The sequence below is a fragment of the Scyliorhinus torazame genome, chromosome 12 (genome assembly GCF_047496885.1).
Source record: "Scyliorhinus torazame isolate Kashiwa2021f chromosome 12, sScyTor2.1, whole genome shotgun sequence".
In the NCBI taxonomy this organism is placed as follows: Eukaryota; Metazoa; Chordata; class Chondrichthyes; order Carcharhiniformes; family Scyliorhinidae; genus Scyliorhinus; species Scyliorhinus torazame.
The window spans coordinates 3,427,149-3,446,779 of record NC_092718.1 but is presented as its reverse complement, the minus strand read 5'-3'; the positions used below and the strand labels follow the sequence as shown (position 1 = coordinate 3,446,779).

The 19,631-nt window shown below is 55.1% G+C and overlaps 1 protein-coding gene across 1 annotated transcript in view; it reads left to right on the top strand.

Moving 5' to 3' along the window:
• Window positions 1-369: 369 nt before the first annotated feature.
• The window catches only part of LOC140387342 (long-chain fatty acid transport protein 2-like), a 74,377-nt gene continuing 55,115 nt past the window's right edge, over window positions 370-19,631 (top strand). The window contains exons 1-5 of the mRNA XM_072470288.1: window positions 370-918; window positions 6,349-6,558; window positions 11,220-11,378; window positions 13,358-13,482; window positions 14,712-14,906. Of these exons, the coding sequence (XP_072326389.1) occupies window positions 444-918; window positions 6,349-6,558; window positions 11,220-11,378; window positions 13,358-13,482; window positions 14,712-14,906 (1,164 nt within the window). The 5' untranslated portion in view covers window positions 370-443. The remainder of the gene's footprint in view (window positions 919-6,348; window positions 6,559-11,219; window positions 11,379-13,357; window positions 13,483-14,711; window positions 14,907-19,631) is intronic.

The following is a 19,631-nucleotide window of genomic DNA, read 5'->3' as shown; positions in this document are numbered from 1 at the left end:
AGTGTGTGCAGGGACATCATCAACACTAACTGGGTTAATGTTAGATTATAAATATCAGTGTGTGCTGGGACATCATCAACACTCACTGGGTTAATTTTAGATTATAAATATCAGTGTGTGCAGGGACATCATCAACACTCACTGGGTTAATGTTAGATTATAAATCTCACCGTGTGCAGGGACATCATCAACACTCACTGGATTAATGTTAGATTATAAATATCAGTGTGTGCAGGGACATCATCAACACTCACTGGGTTAATGTTAGATTATAAATCTCACCGTGTGCAGGGACATGTTCCGCTGTAACTGGGTGAATGATTGACACTGTCCAGGACTTTGTTCCTGTGTTATGCAGTGAACAGTCCGCCCATTTCCCGAGCTCCAGTTGAAGACAGACTGTGCTGAGTTGTGTGCCTGTGCTTGCCGCCGTGTTCAGATCGATGTTGCCCTTTTCCATTCTGCTGGCAGCCTTGCTGCTGGCTGCGATCCTGCTGCGGGGCTACTTCCCCTACCTGTGGATTGATCTGACCACTTTTTGGCGAATGTTGTTGCTGGCTCGGAGGGTGGAGGGTTACAGGAAGCAGACCCCTCCCGTCACTCTGCTGGACGTTTTCCTGCAGCAAGTTGAGAAAAATCCTGGAAAAGCCTTCCTGATCTTTGAGGGTCGGAGCTTCAGCTACCGGGAGGTGGACAGACAGAGTAACAGAGTATCCCGGTGCCTACAGGCTGCTGCTGTGCTGAGGGAGGGCGATTGTGTGGCCATGTTTGTGGACAATCAGCCTCTCTTCCTGACTGTGTGGCTGGGTCTGGCCAAGCTGGGCTGTGCTGCCGCCTTCCTCAACACCAACAGCAGGGGCAAGTCTCTGCTGTACAGCGTGCAGTGCAGTGGAGCTCACTGTCTGATCACTGCTCCAGGTGAGCCTGAAACCGCCCTGAAATCGCCCTGAAACCACCCTGAAACCGCCCTGAAACCACCCTGACATCACCCTGAAATCTCCCTGAAATCTCCCTGACATCACCCTGACATCACCCTGAAACCACCCTGACATCACCCTGAAACCACCCTGAAATCACCCTCAAACCATCCTGAAATCACCCTGAAATCTCCCTGACATCACCCTGAAATCTCCCTGAAATCGCCCTGAAACCGCCCTGACATCGCCCTGAAACCACCCTGAAACCTCCCTGAAACCGCCCTGAAATCGCCCTGAAACCGCCCTGAAATCGCCCTGAAACCGCCCTGAAACCGCCCTGAAATCGCCCTGAAACCGCCCTGAAATCGCCCTGAAACCGCCCTGACATCGCCCTGAAACCACCCTGAAACCACCCTGAAACCGCCCTGAAATCACCCTGAAACCACCCTGACATCACCCTGAAATCTCCCTGAAATCACCCTCAAACCATCCTGAAATCACCCTGAAATCGCCCTGAAACCGCCCTGAAATCATCCTGACATCACCCTCAAAACACCCTGAAACCACCCTGAAATCACCCTGACATCATCCTGACATCATCCTGACCTCACCCTCAAATCACCCTGACATCCGTCTGAAACCGCCCTGAAATCACCCTGAAATCGCCATGAAACCACCCTGAAATTGCCCTGAAATCACCCAGACACCACCCTAACATCACCGTGATATCACCCTGAAACCATCCTGACATCAACCTGAAACCATCCTGTAATCACCCTCAAATCACATAAGAGCTAGGAGCAGGAGTAGGCCATCTGGCCCCTCGAGCCTGCTCCGCCATTCAGTGAGATCATGGCTGATCTTTGTGGACTCAGCTCCACTCTCCGGCCCGTACACCATATCCCCGAATCCCTTTATCCTTTAGAAAGGCATCTATCTTTTTCTTAAAACGTTGAAAGAAGGAGCCTCAACTGCTTCACTGGGCAAGAAATCACCCTGAAACCACCCTGAAATCACCGACAAATCATCCAGAATTGATAAAGATTATTATTGAACTGCACCCTCACCCCTAAAAGGCCCCCGCCCCCTCCTATCGCCCTTCTCAATCCCCCAAGCTGCTCCTGCATTCTCAAACTGCCCGTCACTCCCTAAAACCCGCCCCTCCCCCCAAACTCGCCCGTTCCTCCCTAAACCCACCCGTCATCCGAAACTGGCCCCTCACCCTCAAACTGCCTCGCCACCCTCCAAACTCGCCCCCCCCCCATACCCGCCCATTATCCCCCAAACTCATTCATAACCCCAAACTTGCCTGGCCCCCACACTTGCCAGTCCTTCCTGAAACCCGCCCGTCACCCCCCCAAGCTACCCCCTTACCCGTCACCCCCAAACTGTCCCCGCAGCCGCCAAACTGCCATGTAAAGCCCCCGACCACCCCCTCGTCCCCCAAATTGATCCATCAGTCCCCAAATGGCCCTCACCCCCCTAAACTACCCCCTCACCCCCCTAAACTACCCCCTCACCCCCCTAAACTACCCCCTCACCCCCCTAAACTACCCCCTCACCCCCCTAAACTACCCCCTCACCCCCCTAAACTACACCCTCACCCCCCTAAACTACCCCCTCACCCCCCTAAACTACCCCCTCACCCCCTAAACTACCCCCTCACCCCATAAACTACCCCCTCACCCCCTAAACTACCCCCTCACCCCCTAAACTACCCCCTCACCCTCCTAAACTACCCCCTCACCCCCCTAAACTACCCCCTCACCCCCCTAAACTACCCCCTCACCCCATAAACTACCCCCTCACCCCCCTAAACTACCCCCTCACCCCCTAAACTACCCCCTCACACCCCTAAACTACCCCCTCACCCCCTAAACTACCCCCTCACCCCCCTAAACTACCCCCTCACCCCCCTAAACTACACCCTCACCCCCCTAAACTACACCCTCGCCCCCCTAAACTACCCCCTCGCCCCCTAAACAACCCCTCACCCCCCTAAACTACCCCCTCACCCCATAAACTACCCCCTCACCCCCTAAACTACACCCTCACCCCCCTAAACTACCCCCTCACCCCCCTAAACTACCCCCTCACCCCATAAACTACCCCCTAAACTACACCCTCACCCCCCTAAACTACCCCCTCACCCCCCTAAACTACCCCCTCACCCCCCTAAACTACCCCCTCACCCCACTAAACTACCCCCTCACCCCCTAAACTACCCCCTCACCCCCCTAAACTACCCCCTCACCCCCCTAAACTACCCCCTCACCCCCCTAAACTACCCCCTCACCCCCCTAAACTACCCCCTCACCCCCCTAAACTACCCCCTCACCCCCCTAATCTACCCCCTCACCCCCCTAATCTACCCCCTCACCCCCCTAATCTACCCCCTCACCCCCCTAAACTACCCCCTCACCCCCCTAAACTACCCCCTCACCCCCCTAAACTACCCCCTCACCCCCGGAAACTACACCCTCACCCCCCTAAACTACACCCTCACCCCCTAAACTACACCCTCACCCCCTAAACTACACCCTCACCCCCCTAAACTACACCCTCACCACCCCTAAACTACCCCCTCACCCCCGGAAACTACACCCTCACCCCCTAAACTACACCCTCACCCCCCTAAACTACCCCCTCACCCCCTAAACTACACCCTCACCCCCCTAAACTACCCCCTCACCCCCTAAACTACCCCCTCACCCCCCTAAACTACCCCCTCACCCCCTAAACTACCCCCTCACCCCCCTAAACTACCCCCTCACCCCCCTAAACTACCCCCTCACCCCCCTAAACTACCCCCTCACCCCATAAACTACCCCCTCACCCCCTAAACTACACCCTCACCCCCCTAAACTACACCCTCACCCCCCAATAATGTCATCCCTACCCCATCACCTTGTCCTATATCCTCTCTCCACCCCGAACCACCTCCCTCTCCTCACCCCCAAACCACCCCTCACCATGCCCCATCCATATGGGGTTGGTTTAGCACACTGGGCTAAATCGCTGGCTTTGAAAGCAGACCAAGGCAGGCCAGCAGCACGGTTCAATTCCTGTACCAGCCTCCCCGAACAGTCGCCGGAATGTAGCTACTAGGAGCTTTTTCACAGTAACTTCATTGAAGCCTACTTGTGACAGTAAGCGATTTTCATTTTTCATTTCATATGGGGTGCACAGTGGTTAGCACTGCGGCCTCACAGGGAACCGGGTTCAATTCCGGCTTCAGGTGACTCTCTGTGTGGAGTTTGCGCTTTCTCCCCGCAGGGATTCTATGCTCTTCCTTCACCTTCCCAGACCTGTCTCCCCTCCCCCTCCCCTCCCACTCCCCACCCCCTTCCCCCCCCTCCCACTCCCCACCCCCTTCCCCCCCCTCCCCACCCCCTCCCCCTCCACACACCCTCCTCCTCCCCCTCCACACCCCCCTCCCACTTCCCCACACCTCCCCCTCCCCTACCCCCCAGCCCCTCCCCACCCCCTCCCCCTCCCCACCCCCTCCCCCTCCCACCCCCTCCCCTCCCCACCCCCACCCCCTCCCCTCCCCACCCCCACCCTCAGCCCCCTCCCCACCCCCACCCTCTCCCCCTCCCCACCCCCACCCTCTCCCCCTCCCCACCCCCACCCTCTCCCCCTCCCCACCCCCACCCTCTCCCCCTCCCCCTCCCCTCCCCCTCCCCTCCCCCTCCCCTCCCCCTCCCCTCCCCTCCCCTCCCCCTCCCCTCCCCCTCCACCACCCCCTCCTCCTCCCCTCCCCCTCCTCCTCCCCTCCCCCTCCCCACCCCCTCCCCACCCCAATCCCCTCCCCCCCCACTCCCCCTCCCACTCCCCACGCCCCCTCCCCATCCCCATTCCCTCCCCTCCCCACCCCCACCCCCTCCCCTCCCCACCCCCACCCTCAGCCCCCTCCCCACCCCCACCCTCTCCCCCTCCCCACCCCCACCTCCTCCCCCTCCCCACCCACTCCCCCTCCCCACCACCTCCCTTTCCCCACCCCTCCCCCACCCCACCCCCTCCCCCACCCCATCCCCCTCCCCTCCCCACCCCCACCCCTCCCCCTCCCACACCCACCCCCTCCCCACCCCCACCGCCTCCCCCTCCCCACCCCCTCCCCTTCCCCCATCCCCTCCACCTCCCCACCCCCTCTCCACCCCCACACCCTCCCCACCCCCACCCTCTCCCCCTCCCCACCCCCTCCTCCCTCCCCCTCCCCACCCCCACCCCCTCCCCCCTCTCCACCCCCTCCTCCACCCCCTCCCCCACCCCCTCCCCCACCTCCTCCCCCACCTCCTCCCCCTCCCAACCCCCACCCCCTCCCCCTCCCCACCCTCTCCCCCTCCCCCTCCCCACCCTCTCCCCCTCCCCACCCCTCCCCCTCCCCACCCCCTCCCACTCCCCTCCCCCCTCTCCCCCACCCCCACCCCTCCCCTTCCCCTCCCCTCCCCCTCCCCCTCCCACCCCACTCCCCTCCCCTCCCCACCCCCACCTCCTCCCCCTCCCCACCCCCACCTCCTCCCCCTCCCCACCCACTCCCCCACCCCCTCCCCACCCCCACCCCCTCCCCACCCCCTCCCCCACCCCATCCCCCTCCCCCACCCCATCCCCCTCCCCCACCCCATCCCCCTCCCCACCCCCTCCCCTCCCCACCCCTTCCCCTCCCCCTCCCACACCCACACCCTCCCCTCCCCACCCCCACCCCCACCACCTCCCCCTCCCCACCCCCTCCCCTTCCTCCACCCCCTCCACCTCCCCACCCCCTCTCCACCCCCACACCCTCCCCCCTCTCCACCCCCACACCCTCCCCACCCTCTCCCCCTCCCCCACCCCCTCCCCACCCCCCACCCCCTCCCCCTCTCCCACACCCCTCCCCCTCCCCACCCCCACCGCCTCCCCCTCCCCACCACCTCCCCCACCCCCTCCCCCACCCCCTCCCCATCCCCCACCCCCTCCCCCCTCCCCCTCTCCCACAACCCCTCCCCACCCCCACCGCCTCCCCCTCCCCACCGCCTCCCCACCCCCTACCCCACCCCCTCCCTATCCCCCTCCCCCTCTCCCACACCCCCTCCCCACCCCCACCGCCTCCCCCTCCCCCTCCCCACCGCCTCCCCACCCCCTCCCCCTCCCCTCCCCCCTCACACCCCCTCCCCTCCCCTCCCCCTCCCCACCGCCTCCCCACCCCCTCCCCCTACCCCACCCCCTCCCCATCCCCCACCCCCTCCCCCCTCCCCCTCCCCCTCTCCCACACCCCCTCCCCACCCCCACCGCCTCCCCCTCCCCCTCCCCACCGCCTCCCCACCCCCTCCCCCTCCCCTCCCCCTCCCACCCCCTCCCCTCCCCTCCCCACCCCCTCCCCCTCCCCACCCCCTCCCTTGCCCTCTACTCTGTGCTGATCTTGGTTTCAGTCAGATTGTTGTCTGATTTACAGAGCTGTGGAGTTCGGTGGAAGATGTGCTGCCCAGTCTCAGGGAGGAGAATGTCACTGTTTTTGTTGTGGGCGGTGATTGTACTGCAGAAGGCGCAGAAAACCTGAATCATAAAATCCAAACGGCCTCCGACGAGCCGCTGCCTCGCTCCCTCCGATCACACGTTACCTTCAACAGCCCCTTTGTCTATATTTACACCTCAGGAACAACAGGTATTGCGATGACCCTGCTTTGCAGATCATCAAACCTTTATCTCTTGTCATCTGAAACACTGCATTCCTCCTATTCCAAATGTTTTGCGAGTTTTTTGTGTCATCATATCTCAGATCATTTTGTTATCGCAGGTGGAGCTTGACTTAGCTGGTCTCGCACAGGCTGGTTTAGCACAGGGCTAAATCGCTGGATTTTAAAGCAGACCAAGGCAGGCCAGCAGCACGGTTCAATTCCCGTACCAGCCTCCCCGAACAGGCGCCGGAATGTGGCGACTAGGGGCTTTTCACAGTAACTTCATTTGAAGCCTACTTGTGACAATAAGCGATTTTCATTTCATTTCATTCACTTTCAACATATTTCTGAATGTGTTTTGAATGTTAAAAGATGCTGGAATGTCCCAGAGAAGGTCCAGTGGGTCTAAGGACAGGACATGAAGTGAATCGAAGGGAGTAAGTTTGGTAATAGAGACGGGTGCAGTTTGGGTAATGATAATTAGAATTTTTTTTTAAAATGTATTTATTACAAACATGTATCAAAACAGTTACAGCGAACACCCCGGGAAACATAACAATCAACTATACAGTCTGTACAGATTTGTCCCCTTCTTCCCTCCCTGCAGCAAACAGCTGCTCAAACATGGTCACAAACATCCCCCACCTTTCTTCAAACTCCCCTGAAGAGCCCCTTAACTCATACTTTATCTTCTCTAACCGCAGGAAGTCGTACAGGTCACCCAACCAAGCTGCTACCCCCGGTGGCGATGCCGACCGTCACTCCAGCAAAATTTGCCGTTGTGCAATCAGAGAGGTGAAGGCCAAGACATCGACCTTCCTGCTCTCCATGAGCTCCGGCTTCTCTGAAACCCCAAATATCACCACCAAAGGGTCCGGGTCCACTCCCTCCTCCACTATCCTGGCTAAGACCGTGAACACTCCCGCCCAGAATCTTCCCAATTTTTCACAACCCCAAAACATGTGTGCATGATTCACTGGCCCCCGCCCACACCTCTCACCCTCATCTGCTACCCCCTGAAAGAACCCACTCATTCTCGCTCGAGTCATGTGCACCCTGTGCACCAACTTAACCTGTATCCGGCTCATCCTTGCACAAGAGGAGGTCCCGTTTACCCTTCGCAGTGCCTCACTCCACACTCCCCAATTGATCTCCCCTCCCAACTCCGCTTCCCATTTCAATGATAATCAGAATATGGCAGGAAAGGACACAGAACAAATTCAAGCCAGAGATTTAAAGAAAAATGGCAGACAGACAGATTTGAAGCTTCTGTGTCTGAATGAGTGCAGCATTCATGAAAAAAAATGTCTGAATTGTCAGCACAGATTGGAATAAATACCTTTGGCCAGTTAGACGTGTCAGAGGTTTGGGTCAGAGTTTTACACTCCATGCCAGCTGGTTCCTGTGTGGACAGGACTTCCTCCGGGATGCACCCCGCACGCGGTTTTATGGAGGGGCAGGAAGGGCCTCTGGCAGGAAACCCGCCCACGGCCTAGTCCCATCCAGCCTCAAGTTTTAAACTGGTGGGTGCCTGATAACTGAGGTTGGGAAACTGAAAATGTTTTCACCCTTGATCTCGGGTGGGGAGGAGGAGGCTCCCTCAGTCGGAAGACATTTTCGGATTGGGTGCACCCTGCCCTCAGGGTCCTGGGAGTTTGGTTAATTATGGATGGAATTTGTTCGGTAATAAGAGATGACTTTAGTTGGAAAGCGCAAGAATGAGTTTGGGTTGAGATAAGAAATAGGAAAGCTCAGAGGTCGCTAACAGTAGTTCCAGAGTAGGACAGGGGAGACAAGAGGAAAGAAATGGGGTGTGTGAGTAAGATATCGCATGATCACGCTGTTGCTCATTTTAGCCTTAGTTTTATTAGCTCTAATTTTGTCACCTTTGCTCATGAGTCACTAGGTATCTTTCTGATACCGCCACGTGGTTCAAGTTCAAGTAATGATTAATAATGCAACACACCGCTTAGTAAGAGTTAAATCAACGCTCATTTATTATATACAGCAATAAATACTGATACAATAATCTTACTTCTAGACTGCTACCTACCACTAAAGGCCAATACTTAACTTTGGAAATGGCCCACCAGGTCAGGGAAACGAATGGTCTTTCGAATTGGTTCTGAGCCTGCGGGATTCAAAGGCTGGTACAAGTCGATAGTCAGGAGCGCCTATCTGGTAGCGATCGCTGGAGTAACACTTACAATTTTCTTTGTCGAAGGGGCTCGAAGGTTGCGAGCAGGAGAAGAATGGTCGAGTTGAACTTGGCCCCTATTCTTATAGTCCCCAGGGGCTTACCGCCTCTCGGGGTGGACCTCGTACCTGGTTCCAAGTGATTGGACTTGGTCCCAATCACTTGGTTCGATATGCTCCAATAATGGGGCGATTCCTTGATCGGGGGAGGTGGTCGTTTACCTTCCTCTGTCACAGCTCCTGCTGGCGCCGAAAGGTCTGGGTCGACTTTCAATTGCTAATTTGTAGCAATTGTTCCCGGGGATGGCTGCTTACTATGCAGATGGCTGGGTTGTTGTCATGTTGATGGCTGCAGGTATCGGTCTGGGCCGACTTCCCCAGAGGCGAATACACTGTTTTACCTGTAGCTGTCCGTTTGAGTCCTGTTGGCTGATTTTCCCATCAGCCTCTTCCGTTCGCCATTTTAGATCAGGGTTTGACCATTCTAATCGGGAATCAGCCATTTTACGTGGCTACAATGCGTGACTTTAATCTACACATTAATTGGGAAAATCGGGTTGGCAAACATAATCTGGAAAATGAGTTCAGAGAGTGTATTCAGGACAGTTTCTTAAAGCAGCATGTTCTAGAACCAACCAGAGAACAGGTTATTCTGGAAATGGTAATGTGCAATGAGACAGGAGTAATCAATAACCTCAGAGTAAAGGAGCCTCTAGGCAACAGCGATCATAACATGATAGAATTTCATGTTTGGTTTCAAGGAGTGAAATGTGGGTCTAAGACTAGTGTTTTAAACTTGAATAAATTAATTATCAGGGAATGAAGGCAGAGGTAACAAAGTGAAGTGAGAAACTGGGTTAAAACGGAAGACAGTGGGAATGTAGTTGCAGTCCATTAAGGAGATATTTATTAAGTCTTCCAAAATTCCTTAGATTCTGGAAAGATTCCAGTGGATTGGAAAATAGCAAATGTAACACATTTTTATTCAAGAAGGGAGAGTGGCAGAAAGCAGGAAATTATGGGCCAGTCAGTCCAACATCTGTCACAGGGAAAATGCTGTAATCTATTATTTAAGGGGGTTATAGCAGGAGACCTCGAAAATCAGAATGTTATCAAACACAGACAACATGGTTTTGTGAAAAGGAAATTGTGTTTAACTAATTTATTAGAATTTTTTAAGGCGGTAATAAGCAAGATGGATAAAAGAGAACTTGTATTTGCATGTGGTAATGTGTCACATCGAAGGTTATCACCCAAGGTAAGATTACATGGTGTAGGGGTGTAACATATTAGCATGAATATGGGATTGGTTAGCTAACAGAAACCAGAGAGTGGGTTAAATGGGACTTTTTCAGATTGATAAACTGACAAATGGAGCACCACAGAGATCAGTGCTGGGACCTCAACTATTTACAATGACTTTTATTAAGGGATTGAACGTATGGTAGATAAATTTGAATTCAATAAAATGTCTAATGATGACCATGAAACCATTGTTGTAAAAACCCACCTGGTTCACTGGTGGGGTCTATCTCCTGGTCTCCGAGTGCTCCCAGAGATCCACCTTCATGTTCAACAGCTCCGCATTCTTCCTTCAGGAGTGATGTTGGGCACCTGACACAGTGGTGGATTGTGCGCCACCCAGGTCTTCCCCACCATGGAATACAGGCAAAACAGACGGGTGCATAATTAATGAGGCTGGGCCGGAGGATTTGGTGTGATTTCCCAGCAGCCTCATCAGTGGGAAACACTCCCATCTTCCCGCCCCTCCCACGGCAATTAGTCCCAAAACAGGAGAATTCTGCTAAATCTTGCAGTTCCGAGAAGGTTCACTCATCCCATTCCTAGAGTTTAGAAGAATGAGAGGTGATGGTATTGCAAGATACAGGGGATTTGATGGGCTAGATACTGGGAGAGTGTTCCCACTTGTGAGAGAGAGACTTAAGCTGAGAGAGACTTCACCTGAGGAAGGAGCAGCGCTCCGAAAGCTAGTGACATCGAAACAAACCTGTTGGACTTTAACCTGGTGTTGTAAGACTTCGTACTAAACTGGGGGAGACAGTTTAAGAATAAGTGGTCTACAGACTGAGATTTAAAAAAATTTGTCTCAATGGGTCTTGGGTCTTTGGGACTCTCTTCCTGAAAAAACATTCAAAGCAGATTTGAGCTTACTGTCAGGTCAGCCATGATGCAATTGAATGGCGCAGCGGGCTCGAAGGGCTAATTGGCCGATTCCTGCTCCTTAGGTTCCAATGTTTCTCACTCACTGAGTTGTTGTAACACACAATCAGCATTAAGAGTTACCCTATTTGTTTAACTATGGATCATTTTCATTGGGTTATATTCCATCAGTTTGTATAGGGCAGGTTTGTTCAAGCTGTCTGAGGAATTAAGTAAAAGGTTTGACAGGTTTTGTCCTGCTGTTGTCTGAATTCTTTTCTTTTCTTTCAAGGTTTGCCCAAAGCTGCTGTCATCCCTCATGGACGCGCGCATCGCATGGCGTCCTTCATTTTGGGATGTGGCCTCTCCAGTAATGATGTGATATACACCACTCTGCCCCTTTACCACAGCGCGGCCTCCATGATTGGCATCTGTGGTTGCATTTTCCTAGGTAGGACCCTGGATCTAAACTTGCTCTTAACTGTTTTCACCTTCTCCCTGGTGTGGTCTGACCTTCCATTTGTCAGAAGGCCAGGGTTGGGGTCGGGGGGGGGGGGGGGCGTCGGGGGGGGAGGACATGCAATCCAAGGTCTATCACTTCCTCAACCCTTTTCAATGCTTGCTTTATTTTTTCCCTTCCCAAATGTCTTAGGAATTTTCTGGATTGAATTCTATTTGCAACTTTTCCAACCAAACCATTGATAATCATTCAGGAGTACACAGCTGTCCTCTTCATTACCAACCATACGGACAATTTTTGTGTCATCTGCAAAATTCCCAATCATGCCTCCCACATTTCAGTCTTAGATACAGGCTGAGAGACAATTTAAGAACATACAGGGAAAATATGAAGATACTTTTCTGTCTGCAATGTCGGAACATTCTGTGAAGTGACCCTGAAATTGTCTGGCTGATATCAGATTGGCGGGTGTGAACGGGACTCGCTCCTCCTGTTGCTTGGCAGTCCTCCCACTGCCTTGTCCAGCTGGAAATGGCACAATCCTCAAAACAGTTTCTCCCACTCACACACAGACTGAGTCCTTTCCTCATTTTTCACAATTTCTCTTTAGTTCACATTTTATATTACAATTCTCTTCCCGGGGGTGGGGGGGGGGAAAGGCAGGGTAGCGCAGTGGTGAACTGCTGCCCGAGGGTGTCGTGGCGGCACATTGGTTAGCACAGCTGCCCGAGGGTGGCACGGTAATGCAGTGGTTAGCACAGCTGCCCGAGGGTGGCGCGGTGGCACAGTGGTTAGCACTGCTGCCCGAGGGCGGTACGGTGGTGCAATGGTTAGCACTGCTGCCTCACGGCACCGAAGACCCGGGTTCAATCCCGGTCCCGGGTCACTGTCCGTGTGGAGTTTGCACATTCTCCCCGTGTCTGCGTGGGTCTCACCCCCACAACCCAAAGATGTGCAGGGTGGGTGGATTGGCCACGCTAAATTGCCCCTTAATTGGAAAAATTAAAATATAAAATGATCTTCCCAGTACTGAAGGAGGATTAATTTGAACTAACAAATACTTTCCTGTGACCCTGGACATCTGGAGTTGAGATCAAAGATATAGTCAGCGATTCAGTGGACTCGAGTTAAAATCCACTTTCTGGCACGTTTACCGGGGCACATACAGACCAAGAAAGACGCCGCTATTCAATGGCACTTTGCTGGTTTTTGGCCTTGGCGAGGAATGCCACTTTGAGACCATTCTTTAAGTAATTTCTGCACTGATCCCTACGGCCTGCCCCACCCCACATCTTATGGGCAAAGCCTGACCCCTGACCCCTGACAAGGGCAACCTGGCACCTGGGTTCATGACTTTGTCAACAGTACCAAACATCGCAGGCTTGAGATCTCAGTGAACCCCAGGCCCCGGGTGAATTGAGTGTGCACATTTCTAAACGAGCCCAATGGCTCATTTAAATAATCGCTCCTGGAACTCGCCAGCGAGAGTGAGATCCAGACCGCTGTGTGCCGCGAGATTCCGTTGAATCTTTCAGAGGGTCGGTGCAGATTGAATGGGCCGAATGGCCTCGATCTGCACTGGAGGAATTCTATGCTAATAATGCCCTCAGCATTACTCAGGGAAGAAAAGTAAGTGGTTAAATATTCAGAGCTGTAATAGTTTCTGTTGATCCACCGGACATAGAGACCTGCAAATTCCAAAATATCTAATACCAAAAAGTTAATAACATAGCAACTGTTTGTTTGGAGGAGAGTTTAATCCCTCAGCTCTTATGTCCTCTGCATTAATCGGGTGCCTTTCCCAGAACCCAGGATCTTAATTGTTGCGATGAACAGAAACCAGTTTAACAAGCGGTCCCTGTGGGAATGAGTATTAATTACATTCCATTACTCTCACTGTTCAAAATGATCTGGGAATGCGGAGAAGTGAAAAAACTTCTTATTTCTATTTTATTCCTTTTCTGTGACAGGGGCAACTGTTATCTTGCGTCGTAAGTTTTCTGTCAGTCACTTCTGGGGCGATTGCCGAGAGCACGATGTGACCATTATCCAGTATATTGGGGAGGTGTTACGCTATCTCTGCAATGCTCCAAAGGTAAATCAACCCAGGATAAAAGCAAATTACTGCGGATGCTGGAATCTGAAACCAAAGAGAAAATGCTGGAAAATCTCGGCAGGTCCGGCAGCATCTGTAGGGAGAGAAAAGAGCTAACGTTTCGAGTCCGATGACCCTTTGTCAAAGCTAAAAGACAGAGAAAGTAGGAAATATTTATGCTGTGGAGTGGGAATGAAAGATGAGTCACAGTGAGTGGACATCTGTTAAATGTTAATGTCCTGAAGTTCCCGAAAGTGTGGGACACGTGTGCTCTCAGCTTTTGTGAACCCGGCGTTGTGGCTGCGGACTGTGTCCAGCGCCACCACAGTCAGGCGGAAACCGCGATGCTGGCCGGGGGGTCTTCTGTGAGGGCCGGGGGGTGGCGGGGTGGTGTCCGGGGAGGCACTATCTGGCAGGTCGGGTCCATGCACGGCCGACGCCATGTTGTACGGCGCGACCGCTGCAGGCCGTCACTGTGCGCATGCGCGGACACGGACTCGCCAATTCTCTGGCCATTTATATCGGGAAGGCCGTTCATTTTACCTGGCGTGGCTGCTAGCCCCTCACCGGTCGTAGCATCGGACCGAGGGCGGCGCCAACCTTTTTGGCGTAAAACCTGACACTTCCTCCGAGCACAACCTCCAAATCGGAGAATCCAGCCCAGGTTTTCTCAAAGCTACTCAGCTGTAGTAAGGAGCATTTGAAGCTCCTGTCCTTACTCCATTATTTGGGTCTGGGTGCAGCTGGCCAGGCCTGGTGGATGGCCTCGGGGAAATGCTCATACTGCAGGAATAGAGAGGAGCCTCTGAACCAGGGGTAATTAACGAATAAGTGTACATAAGGACTTCATGTGACTTTGGAAACTTGAACACATTTCTATGACTTTCCCTGTTGTTGCTGAAGGGTCAGGATTAAAAATGGGAATTTTCCACATTTGACAATGTGTGAATATCCCAAAGTGTCGTGCCAGGAATTGAAGGATAGTCACTGGGTGTAATGTAGGAACTGCCCCAACCCGTTTATATCAGAAGGATGCTGGAACCTGCCAAGCGACATGCAAAGGGGTTGGAACCTGCCAAGCGACATGCAAAGGCATTGGAATGTGCCACGCGACACGCAAAGGGATTGGAATGTGCCAGGAGTCACCCAAACATTCAAACATAAAAGGCGTAATTTCTCTTCCATTACATTGTTCATCTTCACTTTGTTTCAATTCTTTAATTTTGTAGAGAAACAACGATGGTGACCACAAGGTGAGGATAGCGATAGGGAATGGTGCACGGGCAGATGTCTGGAAGGAGTTTTTAAATCGATTTGGAGATATCCGTGTTTGTGAGTTTTATGGAGCAACGGAAGGAAATATCGGCTTTCTGAACTATGTGGGCAAAATCGGTGCATCAGGGCGAGTAACCGTCTTCTCCAGGGTAAGGAAAGCAATGTTACTGTACCTTTCTGGGTGTGAGAGAGAAAGAGGGATTGAGAACTGAATGTTATTTGGTCATCTTAGACTCGGCACGTGTACCTGGACGTGGAAACATGGTTTCAACTGGTTTAAATCGATGGTCCCGCTGTTGTATCCATTGTGGTTATATTGAGGGCTGGACCACCAATCCAGGGGAGTCTCGTCACTCTCTGCTTGATGTAGTTTGACACAAACTCAGTTTAAAAATACTTTTATTTTAAAAAATCCAAGGACTTCCTGTAATTCCGGGGATAGGATGGGGGTGTGGGTCTAGGCAGGGTGCTGTTTCGTGGGATGGGTACAGGCTCGATGGGCTGAATGGCCTCCTCTGTGTCATAATCACTCTGAGATATATCAGTGTCCGCACTGGTTGTTACCCTTTTACTTGTATCTATTCTCCTGTAGCTGGACACATTGGATATGGATATGGTGTAATGTTCCCTCCGTTCTGACCCACCAAAATAATGAACGTAACTCCTCTATTCAATAAGTGAGGAAGACAGAAATCAGGGGCGAAATTCTCCGGAAACGGCGCGATGTCCGCCGACTGGCGCCCAAAACGGCGCAAATCAGTCGGGCATCGCGCCGTCCCAAAGGTGCGGAATGCTCCGCATCTTTGGGGGCCGAGCCCCAACCTTAAGGGGCTAGGCGGGCGCCGGACGAATTTCCGCCCCGCCAACTGGCGGAAAAGGCCTTTGGTGCCCCACCAGCTGGCGCGGAAATGACATCTCCAGGCAGCGCATGCGCGGGAGCGTCAGCGGCCGCCGACAGTTTCCCGCGCATGAACAGTGCAGGGGGTCCCTTCCGCCTCCGCCATGGTGGAAACTGTGGCGAAGGCGGAAGGGAAAGAGTGCCCCCACGGCACAGGCCCGCCCGCGGATCGGTGGGCCCCGATCGTGGGCAAGGCCACCATGGGGGCACCCCCCCGGGGCCAGATCGCCCCGCGCCCCCCCCAGGACCCCGGAGCCCACCCGCGCCGCCTTGTCCCGCCGGTAAGGTAGGTGGTTTAATCTACGCCGGCGGGACAGGCATTTTAGCGGCGGGACTTCAGCCCATCCGGGCCGGAGAATCGCGGAGGGGGGCCCGCCAACCGGCGCGGCGCGATTCCCGCCCCTGCCGAATATCCGGTGGTGGAGAATTCGGCAACCAGCGGGGGCGGGATTCACGCCAGCCCCCGGCGATTCTCCGACCCGGCGGGGGGTCGGAGAATCTCGCCCCTGGAATCTGGCGGACGGATCTTGCGGGGCTGCGGAAGGAAGTAAGTCCTCCTTCAGAGAGGATGGCCCGACGATCAGTGGGCACCGATCGCGGGCCACCCCACATCTGAGGTACCCCCCCCCCCCGGTGCAGGATCCCCCCGCAGGCCGCCCCCCCCCCAGTGTTCACGCACCGCTCACGACTGCAGCGACCAGGTGTGGACGGCGCCGGGGGGAACCCGCCGTTTTGGCCTGGCCGCTCGGCCCATCCGGGCCTGAGAATAGCAGGGGTGCCAGAGAATCGCCATTTTCGGTGTCTCCGGCGATTCTCCGGCCTGCGGCCCACGAAACTCGACGGGGCCGTTCCCGCCGCTTGGGAGAATCGCGGGAGGGCGTCGGACCGGCGTCCCGGGAAATTTTGCCGGCCCAGGCGATTCTCCCAACCGGCGCGGGAGTAGAGAATCGCGCCCCATGTTTGACTAACTTATTACAGTTTTTTAAGGAACTAATAAGCAATGTGAATAAAGGGAACCTGTAGATGTACTGTACTTGGTATTACGATTCCAGACTAGACCCCAAAATTGGCTAGGATATTGGAACGAAACCCCAATATATCTGTAAGACTGCGCGGAAAGAATGCTTCACTCCAGGAGTGATTGCACAAACAAATAGGGAGTTGGTTTTTATTTAAACAAAACTTTATTATGAATACAATATTAAGCTTTTAACTTCATACCCAAAAAGAATAGCTTACAATTATCCCTTAAACACTATTACTCAATTTCCCATTAAACAACGAGAAAAGAAACATAGAGCTCCCAATCCAGCTGAATATTGGCAGGGCATAGAGCAATACTTTATAAAACAGATTTGGTTCTGGGTGGAACCCCTTCAGACTTTGGCTGAATGTCTTCAAATAGCCGCTTCCACTGGGTTGTTTCCTCCTCTTCCTTGTCTCCAGACGAGACTTACCTGCTTTAAAATATTCTTACTCTTTTTTTTCAAAACTATCCTACTGGGAAAGAATTCTGGATTCAGAGTCAGGCAGATCAGAATTCAGTTCCTCTCTCTCAAAGCTTCTCCAAACTCACTGTCTCTCTCTCTCTGTCTTTCTGGCTTCCAGCCAGCGATGTCCGCATGTCTCCAAGCTGAAAAACTGACCATCTCTGCAGGCTGCAAAAGCACGTTAACTCCCCAGAGACCTGCCACATTCCTCTGGTCAATTTCACCTGCGCTTTGCAAGAAGCAAACCAAAATCTTTCTTTTTAAACGTGACCATTGCAATCAAACACACTGGGCGCGATTCTCCACTCCAGCGCCGAAGTGCCCACGCCATCGTGAACGGCGTCGAGGTTCACGACGGCGCGAAACGGCCCTGATCCCGACCGATTCAGGGCCCGAAAATGGGCTAGGGTTGAGACCGCGAGAACCTCGGGGGGGGGGGGGGGGGGGGGGGGGGCGTGTCGCGAAGGCCGAGTCGTCACCGCGTGGCGCCCGAATGACGCGGCGCTGCGTCATAAATGGCACGATCCGTGCACAGAGGACCCGGAGAAGAGAGGAGATGGCTGAGCCCCGAAGAGCCGCACTGAGGTTCCGGGACACGGACCTGGACACCCTGGTGGATGAGGTGGAACAGAGAAGGGACACCCTCTGCCCAAGACGTGGGCATCGCCAGCCATCCAGCGCGGTGAGGCGCGGCTGGCGGGAGGTGGGCACCGCAGTCAGTGCTGTGGGGCAGACCCCCCGGACGGGGGAGCAGTGCCGCAAGAAGCTGCACGAGCTCACCCGGGCTGCCAGGGTAAGTGCCATGAGGGTGCCCCCAGGCGCCCCGCCCCCGGAAGTGGGGGGGGGATCAGAGGGGGTTGGGAGTGTTGGGGGGGATTGGGGCATCAGGGGCGGTGTTGGGGGGGGCATCAGTGGCGGTGGTGGGGGGGGGGGGGTATCAGGGGCGGTGTTGGGGGGGGTTGAGGGGGTCACGGTGCCCAACTATCTACTCGACCCACATGAGCCCCGGGACCCCCCCGGAGCGATGCCATGGCGTGCTGTCTCCTGAACCAGCAACAATGTCGTCTATATCTGCCCTGATGATACCCGCCGAATGGTGATGCTTTATCCAACCCCCCCCCCAGGACAAGACAGCGCACAACCAGCGTGAGCGCATGAGAACCGGAGGGGGTTCTCCGGTCCTGCACCCCCGAACCGTTCCCGAGCAGAGGGCCCTGGACCTCACTGGGGGATCCGCCACCCGGGAGGTCGCGCCCTGCCAGGTCGGAGGCGCAGAAGCAAGTGAGAGAACCCAGCATGTCCTCTCCACCCCCAACCCGTCATCGCCCCCCTCACACTCTGGCCACTGCACCCCCGATCCCCTCCCCCCTCACACTCTGGCCACTGCACCCCCGATCCCCTCCCCCCTCACACTCTGGCCACTGCACCCCCGATCCCATCCCCCCTCACACTCTGGCCACTGCACCCCCGATCCCCTCCCCCTCACACTCTGGCCACTGCACCATTGATCCCATTCCCCTCACACTCTGGCCATTGCACCCCCGATCGCCTCACCCTCACACTGTGCACCCACCACCACCATACACCCGGGCCACCGTGTCCAACGAACCCCGAATCTTTATGTTCCCCAGGGCCACCCGCCGAACCTTCAGGGACGTCTCGCCCAGGAAGCAGCGCAACATCGCCAACCGCAACTGCACCCAGGGACGCACGCCAGAGGTTGGCAGTCGGTCGGACAGGAGGGCAGACCTCTCAGTCTGGGACACAGGACCGGGACGCTGAGACCTCCGGGACAGACATTAGTGAGGGGCACAGGGTGCACATCACGGCCACACACCCGCTGGATCCACCTGGAGGCCCGCATGGCCCGCATGGAGCTTACGCCGGGCCATGAGGGGGACCAGTACACACCAGACTTCCTGACGGATGATGACCTCGAGCTTGCGGCACTGCTGTCTCCCACACCGTCCACCATCGCAGAGACACTCACCTCGGTTGGGCAGATAAGTGATGAGGCTCCCGGGTCACGGTCTGATGCGCACCCCACAGCCGAGCCGGTACAGCAGGTGGAGTTTGGAGCAGCCAAGGGGCTGGACGGTCGGAGGGCATCCCAGGCCCAGCAACCAGCTGCCACCCAGACGGTTCCCAGGTTCCTGGACGTAATTGACCCACCCGGACAACCGATGCGTGTGGACACCCAGGGACTGAGTAACGGGATGAGGGCCATCTTCCAGGACCTGCACACGCAGCAGGAGGAGTCTATCCGCGGCCAGGAGCAGGGAGTGGTGCCGCTCATCGCAGCCACCCAGGCCGACACCGCACGGGTGGCGTCCGCGGTGGAGGCAATGGGTGAAGGGGTTTCGGCCATGGGTCAGGTTCTTCAAGGCGTTGGGCTTCACGTGCACGTGTCATCCATGGCCCCGGAGAGGGCTGCCCTCTCACAGGCAGCCATGCGCCAGAGCCAACACGACATTGCCGCCGCTCTC